Genomic DNA, 21,314 nt, shown 5'->3' on the forward strand with positions numbered 1-21,314 from the left:
GCAGCGCCGCCGCCTCGGGTGGACTCACTGGGAGGGGGACGGCGGGCCGGCGGCGAGGGACACCGTCAGCAGCTTCCGCCGCAGGTCCTGGTACGCCCCGCTCCACGAGCCGTAGTGAATGGAGAAGATAGCCAGGCCACGCTCGGCTGTCTTCCGCAGCTCCCGCGACGCGTTGCTGCAACGGAAAACGGGGCGTTGAGCAGCGCGCAGCCACGGTACGTAGCGGGGGTGTGTTCATCCGTAAGAGTTCGCCTGATTCAACGCAGGTGGCGGTTATTGAACTACAAGGATGTGTGCAACGAGAAGTGACAAACGGTACTGTGGGCTATTGTAGAGATGGGATTAGACCCAAGACTGACGTTAACTTTTTCATTGTGACAGATGAAATGCGGCTGCCCTCGTCCTGAATTCCAGGCAGTCTGTCATTTGACATCGCAAAAGAGACGTCAAGAACATTGCTTACACCGATTGGTCTGCATTATACATACGGGGTTGAAACGCAGGGATTTTAAGCCTAAAAAAGGTGTTTTCAGTGGAGTACATTTCATAGAATGTGAATACCTGAAGAATAGATGGCATGTGACTGGCCAGTCAAGGACCGTGCCAACCAAATGTTGTGTAACTCAAGGGTGCAGGTGCTGGGTGGACATAGAGTCGTATTTCATAGCAAATGAGGAATACTGTACTGAACAGCAAAGATGGCCAATAGAGCAACCATCTTTTCGAAGTAATCATCAATGCATCAACACTAAGGCGCGCACGAGCACCGCTCGAGTTGCTGAGTACCGTCAAGACAATCGCTATTTGGCATTACCACGTCATTTAACCGGTGCCCACTGGAATATTCAAGGTCGTTAACGCAGCATAAGAAGCCTTCAACACATGAAACGCGTCCCTTTGGTTTCTCAGACGCGCAGCTTAATCACTGCACTGTCGGTACACTGTCATGAGCCAGTGAACCGTATGATAGTGTAAGCACTTTCGGAATGCGTCATTCACACCACAGACTCGCATTGCCAGCTTGCACCATTCTGAGCGCATGAGAACACTCCTACGTCGATTTCTCAAAGCTCGGTAAAACATTTTCAAATTTCCTGCAGTTTTCCTACGCCGCCGCAAAGCAAACCAGCATCCGGGGCAAACCCGTTCGTAAAGCAACGGTCCAAGTCCACCAATCTCCTCTCTCTCTCTCTCCTCTCTCTCTCTCTCTCTCTCTCTCTCTCTCTCTCTCTCTCTCTCTCTCTCTCTCTCTCTCTCTCTCTCTCTCTCTCTCTCTCTCTCTCTCTCTCTCTCTCCTCTCTCTCTCTCTCTCTCTCTCTCTCTCCTCTCTCTCTCTCTCCTCTCTCTCTCTCTCTCTCCTCTCTCTCTCTCTCTCTCTCTCTCTCTCTCTCTCTCTCTCTCTCACCAATGTGTTAAACACTACGCGCTCGTTGGTCAATAACAGCCCTGGCTGTAACCCGGTACAGAGTTCAGGCAGACCCAGACACATACAGGTGAGTCAGCCGATTTAACCGAGCGATGATGCAAGCTGTCAGGCATTGCAAACTTTGTAAAGGTGAACTAAAGGTGAAAGGCGCTGACAAAAAAACAACCCTTAAACGTAACAACACCATCGCAAGTCGGCAAGGAACGTCGCACCGCCATGCCCCGAGATCAGGCCCAATAGCAGGCAGGATGTTACACGGAAAGTGGTGGTCAAGGTGTTGTAAATTACAAAAATAGACATTTTTCTTCAGAATGAAGCATACCATGGTATGACTTCTTTAGCTTGCCTCATCATCTGCATCATTGTTTTCACGCGGGCGGACGTCATATGCTCGTAGATACTATACAACGTGTTCCACAATGTTGCCATGTCAACGGTGGCAAGACCCCCGTGACATTTCAGTCTCGCAGGCGGACCGACATGACAGTGAGAATATCCAGACACCACGGAAAACCATGACCATGAGCTAACCGCGCCGTCATTGAGACAGACGGCGTTCACCTCCGGGGCGTGCACAGTAGCGGGTGACGCAGTGACCTCGCCATACCCGTCACAAGCCTGGCCTCATCAGACTGCCCCGGCAGGGGTCAACTGGGCCGATATATACACACACACACACACACACACACATATATATATATATATATATATATATATATATATATATATATATACTTACCTCTAAATGCATATAAGTTGGGCACCGACACCCAATGCCGCCAATAATTGGGAAATCATATAGTGTCTTCTTAACAATAGCTTTGCTTCCCTGTCTGAGTCATTAACGGCTGGTGGACTGGCGATAAATGTCACGAAATTGCCCCGCAAATAATGAGATTTTTAACACTCCGAGAGTTCACAGGTCACGGCGGCGAGGCCAGACCGCACAGCCGAGGCAGCCCCCCCCCCCCCCTCCCTTCGTAGAGAGGCGAGACATCGCAAGCCTTCCGACAGTGCCGCAGGCGAAGGATCTCGGACAGCCAGCCCCTTCAGGACAGGCGCATGCCATCTCCTGGCAATCTCTGGACTTCATCTCGTGTAGGAAATGGTCGACTCCTGACAGGCGGACAACTATGTTGATTACAAAACTTACAGCAATCGAACGAAGGTCAAGAGCAGGTGGGCGTCCTCCATAGGCAAATTTCTTCAGCGCGTCTTATGCTGCGACTGATGCTAAAACTGACGCTGAGGCTGAGGCTGAGGCTGAGGCTGAGGCCGAGACTGAGACTGAGGGTAAGGCCGGTGCCGGTGCCGGTGGCGAGGCCGAGGCTGAGGCTGAGGCTGAGGCTGAGGCTGAGGCTGAGGCTGAGGCTGAGGCTGAGGCTGAGGCTGAGGCTGAGGCTGAGGCTGAGGCTGCGGCTGAGGCTGAGGCTGAGGCTGAGGCTGAGGCTGAGGCTGAGGCTGAGGATGAGGATGAGGATGAGGATGAGGATGAGGTTGAGGCCGAGGCCGATGCTGAGGCTGAGGCCGAGGCTAAGGCTGAGGCGCGCCGTCACGCAAGGGACAGGGCAACGTGTATGGTTCATTGCAAGTTCCTGCAAAACGTAGATGATAATGCAAAAACGAGGCATTTTCTTCTGGAAGAAAGAATGAAAGTGTTCTGCAAACACCTCCTCCAACTGCTATCCAATGAGGTTGCTTTACCAAGATGGTCGTAAAATAATGGGTTAAACTGCATGTCAGGTTAGCGTGCTTCTGTGCGTACGGGTGTGATTGTAGGTCTAATTTTCGTGTTGCACGCTTGTAATTATATGATCTGCCATCAACTGAGTCGGACCTGAGAGGTTCCCGCATAATTGGTACCCGCAAAAATGAAAATATCTGGATGCGACTGATGTGTAGTTTGATCTACAACTGTATGATGACCGCGTCACCATCCCAACGCCCGGGGAAGCCGACTATTTTGCCTCGCCAACCCTTACGACCGGTGAAGGCGCTTATTCTGCCTCGCCAACCCCACTGTCCGTGAAGTCGGATGTTTGCCTCGCACACCCTGACGCCCAGTGAAGCCAGCTATTCTTCCTCGCCAACACTCCCCCTCTCCCCCGCCCGGCGAACCCGGCTATCCTGCCTCGCCAACCCCACCGCCCGGTGAAGCCGAGTATTCTGCCTCGCCAACCCCACTGCCCGGTGAAGCCGAGTACTCTGCCCGTCAACCTCCCCCCCCCCCCCCGCCCGGTAAAGCCGGGTATTCTACCCCGCTAACCCCACCACCTGGTGAAGCCGGATACTTTGCCTCGTCACCACAGTCGACACGTTCAATTGCGCGGCGAGTCTGTGACGCTCTGGGGGCTTCCCGGGATGCCCGTCTCACCTCGGCACCGTTTCCCTTGCCTTCCTGGGGTGTCAAGTCTCCCCTCCATATTATCTTTCGTGCCTCCCGGTGTGTCTCGTCTCACCTCTGTACTGTCTCCCGGACCTCCCCGAGGTGTCTGGTCTCCCTACTCCCCACACAGTCTCTCGTGCCTCCCAGGTGGGTCTCGTCTCATCACCGCACCGTGTCCTGTGCCTCCCCGGTGTGCCTGGTCTCACCTCCGCGCCGTCTCGCATGCCTCCCTGGCGTGTCTCGTCTCACCACCGCATCGTCTCCCGTGCCTCTCCGGGGTATTTAGTCTCCTCTCCACACTGCTTCCTCCCGTGCCTCCCGGTGTGTCTGGTCTCACCTCCGCGCCGTCCCGGTGTCGGCCACCCGCCAGGCCGCCATCAGCAGGTCGGTGACAGTCAGCAGCAGGTTACCCAGCTCCACACTGTCGGTGCCGTACCGCGCCTCCACGCTGGACACGTTCCGACGCAGACTGTCCAGCGCCCGGTCCGGCTCTCCTGGGGAGAGGAGGGGAGTGGGGGGGGGGGGGGGGGGCGGTGAGATCGCACGGGGTTGTCGGAGGTCGGGAACCCGATGGGGCCCGAGCGGGGCGGGGAGCGCTACTGCTGAGCATTCTTCTCAGAACAGGCGGCTACATACCCACAGAGCACCAACCCTATTCTCTCTCTGTCTCAAGCACCAACCAGATAAGGGAAGGCTCCAAGCACTTGTTGCAGAAAGGCACCAAGCATGCGGGAGCACAGCCTAGCCGTTTCGGCGGTCTCTAAAGACAAAGGCGTACGAGGCGTCGGCATCCGCGCCATCTGGCGGAGCTCCTGGCGTACCGAGCTGCGTGCAGAGCCGGGCCCGCTGGTCGTGCAGGGCGTGGAGCGCCTCGTGTGTGGCGCTGGCCAGCCCCTGGGCCTCACTCAGGAGGGCGTCCAGCCGCCGCAGGGCAGTACGACTTCGATCGGCAGAACCGGCCGAGGCCGCCGCGTCACACACTGCACACATCGGAGACGAGGTGAACGCCGGACGAGCCAGCACACGGCCGGGGCCGCCTCGGGCCGTGTATCACACGCTGGTCACAGCAGACATCGGTGCCAGCGGTCACCACACGCCAGGCGTGAGGTCAGAACGCAGGTCCACCAGGCCGCACGGCAGACCACCTGACGTGCCCGGTCACATTCGATAAGCCAGGCACTTTTGAATTTGCAGGTGTTTTTTTGTGACGTTGGGAGACGAGTGCCACGGCCTATGAGCATTGACTGAACTAATTTACTGTTACTTTTTCTCTTGTTTCGAATAAGGTAAAAATATGTGTCCTCAAAACTGCAATGAAGAACCTATTCCAAACAAAGGTACAACCTGCTGGCTCTGCTGCCTAAACCACGCGCGCTACGTAATGTCAACTAAACAAAACGATCGGTGTCCCAACACTAAGCGGTGAACACACTTGGACCTTGTAAAGCTTAATTTACAAATTTGTCGTCAAAACTAAACTTACCAAGACGAACCAAAATTGAATATCTTAACCTGTTTCTATATTTTACACCGCAGTAATAGACGTCTTCATTAGCTTTTTGTCTCAGAGACTATGAACTAACGGTTGACTCTTGTCCAACTAATCTCAACCAGGATATTCCACAGCCTCCATCCAGCACCGTGCTGCCTGAACGTCCACACACAGGCAACATCTCACGGCACGCGTCCGTGCTTACCGTCGAGCGCCTCTGCCTGGATCTGCTGCAGCCGGGCCTCCCGGGCCCCATAGTGGGCCGAGTAGCCGCAGCTGACGCAGAGACGCGGCTGACCTCCCGCCGCCGACGGCAGAGTGACGCCACCACATTCCAGGCAGCGCAGCGAGCTCAGCTCCTCCTGCCGACAGCAGAGTGACGTCACCACGGTCCAGACAGCGCAGCGAGCTCAGCTTCTTCTGCCGGTGGCAGAGCGACGTCATCACAGCCCAGGCAGCGCAGCGAGGAGGTCGGAGGTCAGTCCACTGGACCAGACGTACAACAGGGGACACGGGCATGATCGCAGGACTGCCGTCTGGTTTACGTCTGTCGCAGCCCCCGCTGTCTGTCGGAGGTCAGTCCACTGGATCAGACGTACAATAGGGGACAAAGGCATGATCGCAGGGCCCAGCTACTCACATCGTCGGATGTAAGCATTTACAACATGTAAATTTCACGTTTGTTATGATTCGGTCTGACCTTTTGGTTGTACCTTTTTATGGGATCTGCGGCCACGCCAGCAGTGCTTGTTGCGTCAGCCATCACCCCCCCCCCCCCCCCCAATCCGATCCTGAAACTCCCGGTCACCGGCAGCATTTGTGGCGAAAACTTGACGTGCCGCAAAGCCTGACGCGATGCATGCTGTCAGCTGGCGTCACCTGACCTTAAGCGCGGCCGCTACCACCGGCAGCAAGCCTTCCCAGGCGGGGGCAAATGTCGAGCAACTCAAACGAGTTTGGCCTCTTACTGCCACGGGTTGGTGGAATGGAAGGCAAGTGGCCCAACCAACTAAGCAACGTGCTTTGATGACCACTGCGTCCACGGTACGAGTCCATGAAAAGCAGATCTATCTTGCTTTTGACTCACCCTGTTTTTGTTTTTTTCATATTATTATCTGGTTGTTCATAAACTGAATGCAACTGGACGGTGTGCCTCAAAAAGCACCAAGAAGTATGTACAGTTCAACATGACCATGACATTCCCGATCCGCCATCATCGTGACGCGCAGAAACTTACCGTGCGCGGTCACGCGCCAGATGCATCCGTGGGGCAAACAAAATAACAAATGCCTCCCTCGTGGTTCACCTAAATGGTCGCTGCGGCCACCAGACCAGCTGTCCCATGCCAGCGAATCGTCCTCAAGGTACTTCCACATAACTGCGACTTAGCTTTATATACATCGATAATCAATGTATACATTATGTACATCGATATGCTTAGCTTTATATACATCGATAAGGACGAGGGAAATCTACAAACGATGCATCCTTTGTCAGCCTCTCATGGTAACATTTTCAAAGGCCCCAATGTCATTTGTACCGCATCAGCGCCAGCGCTGTCCGCGTCGCGCGGTGACGACGCATACCGTATTCAACGTCGAGGATGCTACCAGCAGGGATAAAATTCAGGTTCTGGCAGGTAGATCACTTGGCGTTGGACACGCGTCATAAAATGGAGACCTATCTTGTACACGTGATAAGTTCAACAGCAAAATGGATGGCGGGTCATGCCTACAGATTACTGTTTACAAGTCAAAAATTGACGGATCTTTTGCAATAAGTATGGGCCGAGTCATCGCAGGGTGGCTGGGGGACTGTTCAACGCCCACACGGTACCGCCGATAATGTTCACGCGACCGCCCGCACTTACATGGGCGTGCGGTCTATCTCCAGAAAGCGGGGGAAATGCACGACAAACTGCATTGTTCGAGTTAGGTAGCGTGGTAGGGCCAATGTGCTGAGCCAAATGTCTCGCTCATTGGGAAAAAGAGAGGAAACGGAGGGCCATGTAAATGATTGGCCAACAGTCATGTGCACTTAATGTCAGACCGCTTGCCCTGCGGACTGTGGGACGGACTACCGGACGGCCATCAAACGGTCTGTACGGTCAGCTGTCGGACCAACTGTCGGAATATCAGCCTGGCCAACTGTCTGAATATCTTTAAGACCAACTGTCGGAACATCAGCCTGACCAAATGTAGGAATATCAGTCTGACCGACTGTCGGCATATCAGTTTGACCAACTGTTGGAATATCAGTCTGACCAAAGTCAGAATATCAGCCTGACCAACGTCAGAATATCAGTCTGACCAACTGTTGGAATATCAGTCCGGGCAACTGACGCAATATCAGTCTATCCTAGCTGTCGGAATATCCGTCGACCAACAGTCGGAACATCAGTCTGACCAACTGTCGGAATATCAGTCAATATCAGTCTGACCACCTGTCAGCACAAACGTCGCACCAACAGCTGGGTCAGCTGACTGTCAGCCCGACCGTCGGGCCGTCAGTCGGACCGGTCGAGCGAGGCGGCGGCCGCGGACGCACCAACCGTCTGCGCAGCTCTGGCCGCGTGCAGTGGCGGCACGGGCAGGTGAAGTGGTACTGCTCCTGCAGCTCCCGGCGCCGGACGTCTGGCGGAGCGCGGGCGTGGTGCGGCCCTGCGGAACGGCGTCACGGGCGTCACGTCATCACGGGCGTCACGTCACGTCCCGGTCGGGGAGTCGCCGGCTGGCGGGAGATGTTAAGTGGGTACGCGGGGTGACGTGACGCGTCACGAGGCCACGTGACAGCTGCCGCCAGTGCGTCACGCTCAGCCTCACAACACAGAATCGGCGGAGCAGACACGCATGCTTTGAGTTAGTAAGGTGAGCTAGATCGCAACACTGAGAGTATGCTGTTTAAAAAAGGACTGCGTTATCCAATAGGACATTTTTTAGATCAAGATATAAATACTTGCGGCACATTCCCTTGATTTACAGGCACTTTCTTTATGCCAAACATTTTTTTTTTTACCTCAATTGTTTGGTAAACCTTTCATAGTAACGATCATCCTCATTGGAAAAAGCCGCGTGGCGATGCTCCCATCACGGCGGCGTTGTAGTCCATAGCGTTACGGCTGAACACGAGTGGCCATAATAACTGCGATGTGCGGGATTCCACTTGAATTGGAAAACACATTTCGAAATCATTATGTTCTGCCCACTCCAGGACAAATAATCTTAGAAAGCTTCTTTGGTATACCACATCCCTTTGAACAGGTCCCTTGAAAATACAATGCATATTGTGCAAAACGAATACCACGATGTTCACCACTGTTAATGCACAAAGCCGTCTAAATGCATTGACTGAACAAGTGACTTACAGAACGGATTCAACGAGTAACGAGCAGAGGAATAAGCAATCTGCAGCCGAGTCCGCTCAAAATTCAGCAGACCGCGTGTTACGTACCGTAGCAATGGAACACTTCTTCGCCGGCCCGCAGTGGCTTCACGTTCCGTACGATCAGGGTGCGCTCCCAGAAACTGCGCAGTCGAGACATCCAGTGACCATCCTGAGATGACGTCATCAAGCAAGGGCAGCATGAAATTACTCAGCGTCAGCGCGCCAGGAGTACGGAGATCTGTATCTGTATCTGTATATGTATACAGGAGTATCTGTGGTCCACACAACACGCACATTTCCCGTTCACCTCCGTTTTGCCGGCGGGGACGACGGCAACCGGTCACAGGGCAAAGTGGTCGGGGCGGCGAATGTACTTTTACATGGCGCATGAGGCAAATAAGAACAACAACGTTACGGGCAGCATGAAACAGATATGCTCACGAGGCCATGCAGCAAGGCATCAATGCGCATGTTGTTGGGCGCAAAACGACTACAGTAGTGGGCGCGCCCTAAAACTCCAATCAACAACAAGGCACCAGTGCGGAATGGTGCACGAAGTACTTGGAGAAACACCGACAGAAATGCATGGTAAAAATTTAATATCCATCTGTCTTAACTTCACCTGATTTCTGCACGCGTCTTTTCTTCACGCCACAATTGCGTCAACTAGAAGTGCCAACAAGCTGAAATGCTTCTTTCCCCATGCTAACAGCATAACCACGTTGTGGGCTCGAGCACAAACGCAGAGCACCTCAGCACGCCCCGCCACCCACCTGTTTATAATGGACGGATCACAGGCGTGGTTCATGTAGCTGGCGGACGGATAGATGGCCGTGGCGATGCGCTCCTCGCTCAGCTGCGCCACGCTGCCTTCGGTCGGCACCGGGATCAGCTTGGTCGGCGCATGCGCGTTACACACCAGCTGGAGAACGTGGCGCAGCAGGATGGCGGCAGTCCAACACATGTCGAGCTGTGATGGCGGACTATCTTCGCCGAAAAACGCCGTCTTCTCGGCCAAGAATGCCGCCAGAGTGGCGGCTGCCTGCGAGGAGTTCGGATTACAGCGAGGAAGAATAAGACTTTTTAGAGTCATTTGTATGGCTAAGGGGGTACGAAATTAAGAAACTGACAAAACTGAGGCGGGGAGGAAGTAAGAGACAACTGTGATTGCTCGCTCACCAGCAACACACATTTGGGAACGATACACTTTCGTTCATCTGCTTTAATAATCCAGGTACTGCGAGCACTGCGTGGTCAAATTGCTCATCCAGATATGATACGGACCAACAAGCATACCCGAAAACGGCCACAGATCCCTCCCTGTACCTACCCGCGAGTAGTGGTAGGCGCTCTCTTCGTCGCACTCCCGCAGGTGGTGCATCAGGTGAAACACCGCCAGGTACCGATCGCCGTCCGGTCGGGAGCAGCCGCAGCGCATCACGTCACACGTCCCTGCCACGCTGCCCGCCCCGTCCTCACTCAGTGTTACCGCCCCCACGGCAGCCTCGAGGGGCGGCTCGGGCCCGTCGCCCGAGAGGCGGCCGTTCGCAGCGCGGACGGGCGGCTCCGCGGCGGCTGGCGCCTGGCGCAGCTGGCGCCGCAGCCGCGCCAGGCGGCGCCAGCCGGCCGTCAGCGCCATGCGCACCGCCGCCCGCCCGATGCCGAACGCCTCCAGGAAGCTGGCGTGTCCGCACTCGGCCGCGTGGTAGATGGCGTCAGCGGCGCTCCGGCAGGCGGCGCTGCAGAAGCCCACGTCCCGACAGCGGGAACACCTGCGGCCAGGGCGCAGAGTTCGCGACCGCCGTACAGCCATGCCGGGCACAAAGGCTTCCAGGACACGGCAACCACCAGCCCGAGCAGAAATACTCAAAAACGATATGCACCAAACCACTCATGACCTCCGACTGGAGGGGGCTCCAGTCGGGCATGACGCGAGCTCAAGTAGGTGTCCCATTGCTCTATGGCTAGAGCGCAAATGGAATTTAAGCCCGAAAAGTGAGCAAGACAAGACAGACGGAATACTCACGGTACAAGGGCATGCGTTTGCTTGATGCAGTGGTGGCAATGGTCGAGACGGCGTGTGGGCAATAACACACAGATGTACGGCTCCTCCACAAACAGCACGGACCCCTTCGGAACCATCCGTGACGTCACAATATGACGGCCCTTCTTCTCGGTCTGCCTGCAGCGACGGTGACGAATGTCAAGGGCAGCCATGCCACTTAAGCGCCAACGTCCAAATCGACGTGCTACTTGGTGAACCGCGAAGTGCACTCTCCCAGTTCCGTCGAAACATCGACACTTGACGGCATCTTGACGCATGACGGCAGGATAAGGTTGAATAAACGCATCACAGAGCCCATGATGACGCTCATTCAACAGTCGTCTGCGCCGCGTACCAGCTGAGTAGTGATGAAGCCTTTCTGGAGAGGCTCTGATATGCTAGGTTTTGCAGTATTTTGTTACCCACCTGAAACTGAGACTGGTACGCAGCCTCCTGGACGCAGGCAAACAAAAACAGACAAGAACCAAAGTTTACCGCAGTTGCATCTCACTGTGACTCACACTAGCGCCACCTGACCGGCCCCGACTCCCACACAGTCTGACGGGGACGGTCCCAGCACACCTCAGCTCGACGCAGTCATCGGCGCCCGACAGCGACGCGTTGGCGGCCACCGCCGGCCGGCCGGGCGGCTCGTCCGGGTCCTCGGGATGCGGCTCCGCGGCCGCCGTCCGGCAGATGGCCGCCTCCAAGGCGTCCGCCTCGCTCAGAATCTTCCCTGGCGGCATTTGGACAGGTTTAAACCAATGCACAGGACGCATAACCTAATGCATTGTAATAACGAGAGCATGTACCACCACAAAAGATCAACGCTGCGTACATGTCAATACACCACACAAGAATGATTGCCCGACCGATTATTCAATCAGCAATACTAAAATGGGAACGGCGTGCAAGTTCGAAACAGGGCAAAAACATACATGTTGCATTTGCTTGATCTTAAGTGAAATCGCATCTTACTTCGAGCGTGCAATTTCATATGTAAACGATGGCTATCAGAACTCCGCGCAGTTTTTAGGACTGGAATCCTGATTCTTAGCGTTCTAATCCTGGTTTTGGGATTCGAGGATTGAAAAGATTTTAATTTATCCGAATCCCGTAAGTCAGAATACTGAGCTCTAGCCAAGAGCCGAAGGCCGCGCCAGCCATGTCCCAAAACCCATACGAAATCGTCTTGCATAAGGCACCTCCGACTGGCGGCTTATTTGAGCAGACCTCTCTGACAGCGCCTCTGAACCCCGGATCATCCGCAGCCACCCTGTTCTGACTGGGGAGGGGTCACCGCCCTCCAGCTGTGTCTCCCAGGTACAGACCGTCTACGGCCGTCCGTGGCACTGACCAGGGCGAGGTCACTGACCTCTCACAGTGTCTCCCAGGTGCAGATCGTGGACGGCTGCCCTGTACTGCACCAGCGCCGAGCGGGCGCTGTCAGGCCGGCCCAGAGCCAGGTGGCAGCGCGCGCGGCGCACGTGCAGCTTGTGGTGCCGCTCAGACGCGTAGCCGGCCGCTAACGCGCTCTCCATGTCACGCAGGCTGTCCTGAAATAGAGTAATGTCTAGATGGACTTTGAGCTTATGAGTCAAAAAGTCGCCCCTTAGATGATTATCCCAGTGGGCCCAGCCACCTTTACTTTAACAACGTTATGGGCCATTTCCTGGCGTTGAAAATAAGAAAAACTATTGCAGTCACAGGCCGGCGAGTAAAAAAAAAAACGAAGCAAAAAATTGAATGCATCCACTAACGCAAAACTTCAATGAATCCCATATTATCAACCGAAAACTCGAAAGTGATTTTGTCCCAACAAACTATTATCACACAGACAGGCCATACCTCAAACTGCTCCAGGTGGAAGAGCGCGGCCGATCTGTTTGCAAAGCCGCAGCTCAGCGTCTCCGCACTGGCAGCTCCCATCACACACTCCCCGTACTGACGCAGCGCCTCGCAGAAGCGGCCGGCGCGGAAGCTTTTGTTCCCGCTCTCACGTTGAGACTTTGCCAAAGCGTCATCTTTGAGCTGGGGTGCAGACTGAAGAGCACTGAGCTTGCGTCTGAAATGGTACAGATTATGGGTGGAGTACATCAACTGATGGCTCATGCACCCAGCTTTGAACACACATTGAAGTAAAGCAGATTACTGCTGTCACAGTACTGAAATTTGCAGCATATGATGAAGCAATAAGCAGCAAAACATACATAACCAACATCATCTAAACTCATGATCTTCTTGGAGTACATGGGTCATTTCAAATGCATTTTAATCATCATACATTAACTGATGGCAATCACTCAGTGTAGCTTGTTCACATTCACCCAAGCCAGTAGTAAGGGCACTTGGCTGGTCAAAGCAACATGTTGACTTAAATATTAATGTAATGATCAGATCCCCTTCTGATTTAGTTAGTACCTTTCTTGTCATCACAAGTTGTTTCCTTATGATATGACAAGTCTGCATAGTTTTGCTACATGAACCCTACATGTGTCACATGTGAGTAGTGCAACTTTAGGAAAGCAGCCTTTCAATCAATACTTCTAGAGGCAGAGAAAGGTAAAAGCAACAATATTCCATCATTTAAGCTGGATGCAGCTGACAGACTGCATTTTGGAGAGATAATATTCAAGGAAACTAAAATTAGCATGCTGTGATGGGCTCTGTCCCCTGACATCATGCCGAGGAAATAGATAAGCAAATATGATGGAATTAGAGCATGGAAGTCCTAAAACTGCTACTAGCCAAGAGGGTGGCTGACCAAACTATTGTTTATAGTCGAATATTTAGAAATTTGCATCATACTGTCTTGTCCCAAACAGGGCATCTCTTTCTGTTTGGAGTCTCAGCTTTGAAACATAATAATATTCAATTGTTTGGCCCCAATGCAAGCACAGTGCAGTGCAATACAGCCACCACCTGGTGGTGTTATTATTGCAGTAACATTTTATCAGATAACAATTAGTTGCATGCTTATAGGTAAAGTTAAAATGCTATAAGACATTCTATTAACATGTCCCAGCACTCTGGATAGGTCTAGGCCAAAGAGAAATGTTTAACATCTAATCCCATCGCAACTAATTGCACTTGACAAACACTACTTGACTCAGACCATTAATATTGACATTACCTTAAATTTGTGTCTTCAAAGAATCTTGCCACATGGCCCTCTTCTGCAATAACTTGCAGGAGCATAATTCTGTCCACATCCAATGTTAGACCTTCACCCAATGCCTGAAAAGATCAGACATGCTCATACCACAATGAATTTGCAAGTTTCAACTTGCATGTTTGGCCAAAAAATGAAAAAATCAGTTAAATGCAAGATATGCAGCATTCCAAGACATGCAACAAGTGCAGTATGCAGCATATGATATAGTCAATACCCTTCAGAAGCAACATAGCAGCTGGCCGTACAGCCGATTTCAGGTGGTTGAGCCTGAATTCAAAAAGGCACGTCCAATTAAAGTGAGAAGTTACAAATAACAAAACTTGTTAAGCAGCATTTAGCCCGCACCCTTACACATAACAGTATTAGCACGAATGAAACATAAAGGTGAAGTATTCTAGGCTGTGCGCGTCCGGAGCACAAGACCTCAACTTCACCTGCATTAACTCCGCAGCTAATAACTGTGGCTACAACAGCAGTGTTGATCGACGTCACATATACACATACATTGTTCATCTCTGAGGTGCATTTTTGACGCATACGTGCCATATTTGTAATTGTTAATAGTACTTGCTATTTAGGAAGGTTTTTACCTATAGGCCGAAAAACTTTGAATGGTAGGAATATGGTTGCATTACTCAAGCAGCATAAACAGGACGCGGGTCTGCCAAACTTGATGAAAGCTCCACAACCAAAACCTGATTACGTTGCTCTTGCACCGGCTATGATAATTGAAAAATGCATTCTCCCCCCCCAAAAAGCGATGATTACCAGCACACGGTGATTAGTTAGATTTAAATGTGACCCAGGGCTGGATTTGGCACTGAAACAGTCAAGTGCGACTAAATCTTCGATAGATGTATTTATGGGTGTAGTGCAAGCCAGGAACAGCAATGGCCTTCCTTGCTTAATAATATCCCTGATGCCCGTGGTGCGGACCGCTATGAAAGTGACTGAACAAATACAAATGTGTACAACCGTCATCAGATGCCATGCCACGTAAGTTACTATGCAACAAGCAGACAAGTTGTAATTTGCTTTAACTCCAAACGGCTTCACTGGGCTAGTATAATGCATCCCGCATTTATTACAAGGCTGCGCGTTATGGATAAGGAGCTACATGAAAAAGTAGACCCACAATAATTACCACATCTCTTCTCGGTCATGAGCCTCTTGGCACCGTATGAACCACCAATAAATGCATGTTATAGAGCACTTAAAGGATTGTTCCACATTGGTATGGGGTTATAAACTAAAACGGCTATCTTGAAGATCATTCGATGCAGTTAACAGCTCCGTCCTTCTTAAGACATAAGCATGTCCAGTCTCCGAACTACACGCTCGGAAGGACGTGTAAACTTTCGGGGAGACCATTTCAAGGTCACTCAGGCACCCATAACACCTTAAAACGTTATTTAGATCTCGCCCTTCCATTAGCCATGTGGCGAGTAAGGTAAAAAATATCATTGTCGAGTCGTTTGTAACTGGCGTTCTGCGGCACGATTTCCAGATGCAACGGCTGTCAATTGGCTCTCAATAATTGGCCTGTTGATGTGGTGTATGGTGCGATGACGTTATCAAGCAATGGCGATGAGGATATCTACCAAACAGAGAAATGGTGTTGTCTAGAGCTATCCTTTCAATTCAAAAGTACACTAGTAGTCACCTGTGGGCTTATTTCATAACATCTGGTGCTTTCTTCAATATCTTCGAATGTGGAACATCCCCTTAAATAGCCAAACTTTGAGTAGGTTCTGGTACCAGATTGTCATAAAGGAACAGGCTAGTCCTTGATTCAATTTCATGTGAACCAAATTAATTCAGACTGCTTGCATCAGGCAGCAAACTAAGCTTCTAGTTAATCCCGTGTGCTATCTTGTGAGTTTAATAGTTTATACTGATTCGTTCAAGTGGTATGGCTGGTTCTGACTAGTTTTATATCTATGCCGCTCACAATAACTTCAAAATTGTCAGCTGGTATTGAAATTATGTGCTGATAAGCTCAGCATGGTTTAAATGGAAACGAGTGTTTTTATTGCAAAGCCATATAACTACACATTGGGACTTTAAGACATTGGTAAGTGCTTACTGGTTATTCCCAGTGGTTGGATTGCTTACGTCTGAGAACACCTTTTAATTGATAGCCACAAAAATGTTTGCCGCTTTGTTCATGTCTGTGATTAAACTAATTGTGTGCGGATGCGTGAGCGGATGATGTAGAATGCAGAGGTGTGCCGGAGAAATTGTCTCCTGGCTGGCATACCCCATTATCGCTTAAATATGTGGTGTGCTGTTCACGTAATATGCTTCTAATTCTGTAATGTTTTTTATGGCTCAGACTATGGCGCTGCATATTTCTGCATTACATATTTCGAATTAAGTATCGGTACACTGTCGCCAAAGCTATGATGTTTAGTTCTTTACCCGTGGATCTGCGATGTACCCATGTAACGTTATACTTAACCTGAAAGGCCGCTTGGCGAATGACATGCACGTATATAACGGTGATGATGATGATTTGTCTCATATCTTTTTGCAGGGAACAACAGAATCGTGTCCGCCGACAGCCAACGGCGGTGGCCCAGTGCCAACAGCGCTGATTCAGCCTGCCCGATATGTCTGGCCGGACTTAGCCATGTTGTGGAAACAAACTGTGCACACCTGTTCTGTGCCGACTGCTTTTTCGCGTACTATGGCCATGGCAGTCCGCTTAATCCAATGAAATGCCCTGTATGTCGTCAACAGGTGAGCCCTTTCGTGTTTCTCCGGCACAATGACGATAATCAATCCCCCATCCGTGCTTCGGTTGCCCAAACTCACTGACGAGTGCATGTTTACCTAAATATAGTAAATTTTGCAGCCTATTGTATTTTATTGGAATTTGAGACTGAAATCAGTGGTGTACCGTGCAGTATTAAAGGGGGTAATCCACATTTGTGAAGGGCTTTGGACCGAAATTGCCATCTTGAAGATCATGCAGCGCATCCGGATTCACTTCTGTGCCGCTATGGCATGTTGACGATTTATGCATTGTTCTCCAATAAGCTTTTCTGTGAGCGGCCAAAGCCACGCATGGGACTTTCGTCCCCCCTCCCCCTCATTAGGATGCAGCGCAGCTTTTTCCTCACCACGATGAATTTGAATGTAATTCGGATCACAACCCCCGTCTGGTGTATCAGTATTTACGCAAAGTTTTCGCCACTTAACTCCACCGCTGTCAGGCGTCAGTGAGTCCTAATAGGGAGTGGAATGTTTGGATTTAAAGGGAATGTTCTACATTTGTGTAAGGTTTTGAACTGGACTAGCCATCTTGAAGATCGCTCGGTGCAGTTCACAGCCCTGCCCTTCGTAAGACCTAGGCTTTTCCAGTTTCTGAACTACGCGCCCTTGAGGATGTCCAGACTATTTCAAGATCATCCAGGCATCCGTAACGCCATAATAACGTCATTGAAATCCTGCCGCAGCATTCTAGCGATGTAGCGACCAAGGCCTAGAAAATAATATTGTTCAGTTGCTCATATCTGGTGTTCGTGAGCACGATTTCCAGATATAACGGCCGCACAGTGGCTCTCAATCAATGTTGTGCAAGGTACGATGACGTAATCGAACAGTGACGTATTGAGGAGCATGTTTATTAAACAGAGGAATTGCGTTGTCTTGAGCAAACATCTCCGGTTAAAGCATGCCAATAGTTGCGCTTATTTCATCATATCTGATGCTAGCTTCAATCTCTTCAAACGCCGAACATCCCTTTAGGACGCACGGTCTTAGAGGGGTCCGTTTTCGCTGAATTCATCCTGCACAACTTTTCTCAGATCTTATGAGCTGGATCAGGTAGCAAGATTATCATATCGGCATACATACCATATCATCATATTACCAACGTAGTCAGCCAATAGAGTGTTAGAAATGAAAAAAACTCATTAACTACTGGACAATTTCGTGACATTGATTGCCAGTCCATCAGTGGTTAATGACCCTCAGGCAGGGAACCAAAGCTATTATAAAGAGAACACTACCTGATTTCCCAATTGTTGGTAGCGATGGACGCAGATTCCCAACATATATACATTTAAAGGTGTGCATGTATATATATATATATATATATATATATATATATATAATATATATATATACAATGTGTGCGTGCGTGCGTGCGTGCGTGCGTGCGTGCGTGCGTGCGTGCGTGCGTGCGTGCGTGCGTGCGTGCGTGCGTGCGTGTGTGTGTGTGTGTGGTGTGTGGTGTGTGTGGGTGTGTGTGTGTGTGTGTGTGTGTGTGTGTGTGTTGTGTGTGTGGTGTGTGTGTGTGTGTGTGTGTGTGTGTGTGTGTGTGTGTGTTGTGTGTGTATGTGTGTGTGTGTGAATATATGCTTCATTGAATTTGACAACATACACGCAGTTTACTTCTTCCTATGAAGACCTTCGAAAAAGCCCTTTTCACACAAACATTTTTGGACAGAGATATAATCGGGCACCAAACCTGAAATGCGCGAAACAAATTCGGGAAAAAGCATGAGCAGGGCCATGGCATGTCGTCAGGGCTATCCAAATAGCCATAGCGTTTGAATCCGGAGACGCCTTTGCTTCATATTATCGTGTACCTATGTCATTTAAAGGGGATGCTTGACGTTTGAAGGCATTAAAGCGAGCATCAGATATGATGAAATAAGCTTACTTCTACCTCGTGGTATACTTATTAAGTGGAAAAACTGTTCTTGACGGCACAATGCTCTGTGTACTAAATAAGCTCCTCAATGCGTCGTGGTTTGATTACATTATCGCGTTTTGCACATCATCGACTGAGGGCCAATTGACGGCTGTTATATCTGAAAATCGCGCTCACGAACGCAAGATATGAACGCCTCGACATCATTTGTTCGTCTTGATCCCTGCATGGCTTATGGGGTGGCAGGATTTGAATAACGTTATCATGACATGAATACCAAAGTCACTTTGAAATACTCTCCCCGATATACATTTCACCATTTTTGTGGGCGTGTAGTTCAGAAACTAGGACTTATGTCGTAAGAAGGGCATGATTGTGATCAGCCCCGAAAGGTCTTCAAAATGTCTATTTCAGTTCAAAGCCCCATATAAATGTGGAACACTCCCTTTAACATGCGCCCAGGAAGCCGGTTGAATGCTACGCCAGGCCGTTTGAAAATTGCTCTGGAAAATCCTTTGGGGGTCAGTTTGACCCCCACCCGAGCGCACGTTGACGTTCGCGCACGCTATGATTTCTTGCTATGAGAAAACCCGAGCGTAAAATGACAAAGTGGTACAAGATGACGAAAGGAAACGATTGCAGAGTAATGTTTCCCGGGCGGAAGACAACGAGTTTCATTCCTATCTTTCATGTTCTCTGGGCTTTTCAAATTTAGGCGCGTGGGGAACGCGGCGGGACCAAATCAGGTACCAGTGCAATAAATGTTAGCGGGAAAAGGGCCAATGTTTATCACGAGCTTTTTTGTTCAAGTTCAGATCCCGGTTAAATGAAGCCAAGGCTCTTAAAAAGTTATAGAACCTCAGTATGTGATATAATTTACATCGGGTTTCAGTGTTTTCATTCTTTAACACGTGCCGGGTGGTCGGTTGCATACCCTTCGCTCGCGGGGGTCGATTTGACCCTCCCTGAGATCTTAGAATCTGAGAGAGCTAGATACATTCAGTTTACAAGGCGTGTTGTGTGTGTTGTTGTGTGTTGTGTTGTTGTTATTGTGTTGTGTTGTTGACCTGTGTTGTGTTGCGTCGACATTTGTGTTGTGTTGTGTGTGTGTTGACCTGTACGTGTCCTCACTTTTGTAAAAAATGAGGTTCTTGGGTCATGACCGTCGGGTCAAATCAGAGCGAATAAGGCCAAATTCAAGATTGCTGTCCAAAGTGCCCCAGAACCGAGATGCTTGTTCTAACAAAAAAGGCGCGGGTGCTCATTCAAGGTCAGTGATCTTGTTTGACCTTTTGCAAGTCATAGCGACACAAATTTATACAAGGCTGCATAGAGCTTTGCATTTTAATAAACGTCAAATGTTACGCTAGGCAGTGTGTTGCTAAAAAAATGCTGAACGGGGGTCATTTTAGGTCAGTGACCTTACCTGACCTTTCAGAAGCCTGTTCCAGAGTTTTAACCTAGGTCTACATACCTGACCCTAGGTCATTGCAATTTTATCATTGAATCGTTAAATCGCCCTGAGAAGCTATTTCAGAAAGGTATAGCTCCATCTGACATTCCGCTGCTGCATCAGCTTGAAAATTTTTCCTAAAAATCGTTTTCGCTGAATCCATGACCTAACTTTGACCTGTCATAGGGCAACGACCCTACAAGGTAGATCTAAATTGTTTATACCAAACGATCCGCTATGCAATTTCCTGCAGCTTTGCAAAATTTGGTACGACTACGGCGTTGCGCTCGGAAAACGTCCCGGAAAAAACCTTCGGGGGTCAAATTGACCCACGCTACTCCACCCGGGCGTTTGTTAAAGTTTCTTTGCGAAATTACGAACAGTTGATATTAAAAATACTGCGCTTGAGTATACAATATACCTATTCTTTTCCCTCCATCCCTCCTCTCCCTCCGTCTTCGTTTCCTCCACCTCTACCTCTCGTCTTTCCCTGGCACAAAAGAACCGATCCTGCGGTAGGTGATCATGCTGTTTGCCTGTTTCACCGACGCCGAGCTGAACTGCGCCGAGCTGGAGAGCGCAGAGGCTCGCTTGACGGCACGCCATAATGTCGCCGCCTACAATCGACGCTTTTCCGGTCAGCCACGCGAGGTAGGACCAGCGATATGCTGTTCATAAGTGCAGAAAGCCACACAACAGGCTGATTACATTTTTGTGGTCTGTTGAGGATGTGAGAAACTTGTTGCGGTTCGAGCAACAACATACGGCGTCATTTTGTACGTGTAGAAAAAGGCGTGCCTCCACGCTTAACTTTGGTTTCAGTGGCTAGAATACATCCGGGACGTGCCGTGCTTGCTACGCCACCTCTGCCTGGAGTTCTTCAGCGAGGGAGGCCTGCTGCTGATGTTCCGGGTCCGCGTCGTCGCCTGCTTCGTCACGGCAGTCATGTACCTCCTGTCGCCGCTGGACATTGTCCCCGAAGCGTTCTTCGGCATGCTAGGCCTCTTCGATGACATTTTTATTGCAGTTCTAGTCGTCCTTTACGTCACTATGATATACCGACACTACGTGGCTGAGCGTGACTGAAACGGTGTGCCTCATATTTAGATGTCCCTGCACTACGTTGCAGCAAGGAAGTACCGGGATATACATCATCTGATATCCGGCACTTCATGGCAACTTAACGGCGTGATGTCACTGCTGTAACAGGCGCCGGGATTACACGTGTGTTGTGAGCTACATATCTTAGTCCCGTGTGGGGATGGGAGGCTGGCCAATGTAACGAATGCTA

General features: G+C 50.5%; 3 protein-coding genes and 1 long non-coding RNA gene across 4 annotated transcripts; 1 reads left to right on the forward strand and 3 right to left on the reverse strand.

The window, feature by feature from the left end:
• Positions 1–10,173, reverse strand: LOC119108569 (SET and MYND domain-containing protein 4). The gene is made up of 8 exons (XM_037232161.1): positions 10,019–10,173; positions 9,462–9,730; positions 8,755–8,828; positions 7,852–7,964; positions 5,510–5,666; positions 4,634–4,792; positions 4,150–4,306; positions 1–175 (listed from the first exon to the last, which is right to left on the reverse strand). The coding sequence occupies exons 1-8, from the start codon at positions 10,124–10,126 to the stop codon at positions 25–27; spliced, it is 1,188 nt and encodes a 395-aa protein (XP_037088056.1). The 5' UTR covers positions 10,127–10,173; the 3' UTR covers positions 1–24.
• Positions 10,174–10,363: 190 nt separating this feature from the next.
• LOC119108711 (uncharacterized) lies at positions 10,364–11,413 on the reverse strand. The gene is made up of 3 exons (XR_005095339.1): positions 11,315–11,413; positions 10,715–10,870; positions 10,364–10,460 (listed from the first exon to the last, which is right to left on the reverse strand). It is a non-coding gene; the product is annotated as an uncharacterized LOC119108711 (long non-coding RNA).
• A 43-nt stretch (positions 11,414–11,456) lies between these two features.
• Positions 11,457–14,398, reverse strand: LOC119107450 (SET and MYND domain-containing protein 4). The gene is made up of 5 exons (XM_037230893.1): positions 14,342–14,398; positions 13,866–13,969; positions 12,581–12,797; positions 12,115–12,288; positions 11,457–11,468 (listed from the first exon to the last, which is right to left on the reverse strand). Exons 1-5 carry the CDS (start codon positions 14,345–14,347, stop codon positions 11,457–11,459), a joined length of 513 nt encoding a protein of 170 aa, XP_037086788.1. The 5' UTR covers positions 14,348–14,398.
• A 203-nt stretch (positions 14,399–14,601) lies between these two features.
• LOC119108619 (E3 ubiquitin-protein ligase RNF170) lies at positions 14,602–21,314 on the forward strand. Its single transcript, XM_037232218.1, has 4 exons — positions 14,602–14,903; positions 16,444–16,649; positions 20,579–20,674; positions 20,846–21,314. Exons 1-4 carry the CDS (start codon positions 14,897–14,899, stop codon positions 21,107–21,109), a joined length of 573 nt encoding a protein of 190 aa, XP_037088113.1. The 5' UTR covers positions 14,602–14,896; the 3' UTR covers positions 21,110–21,314.

The sequence above is a fragment of the Pollicipes pollicipes genome, unplaced genomic scaffold (assembly GCF_011947565.3).
Source record: "Pollicipes pollicipes isolate AB1234 unplaced genomic scaffold, Ppol_2.1 Scaffold_6686;HRSCAF=7923_pilon_pilon_pilon, whole genome shotgun sequence".
In the NCBI taxonomy this organism is placed as follows: domain Eukaryota; kingdom Metazoa; phylum Arthropoda; class Thecostraca; order Pollicipedomorpha; family Pollicipedidae; genus Pollicipes; species Pollicipes pollicipes.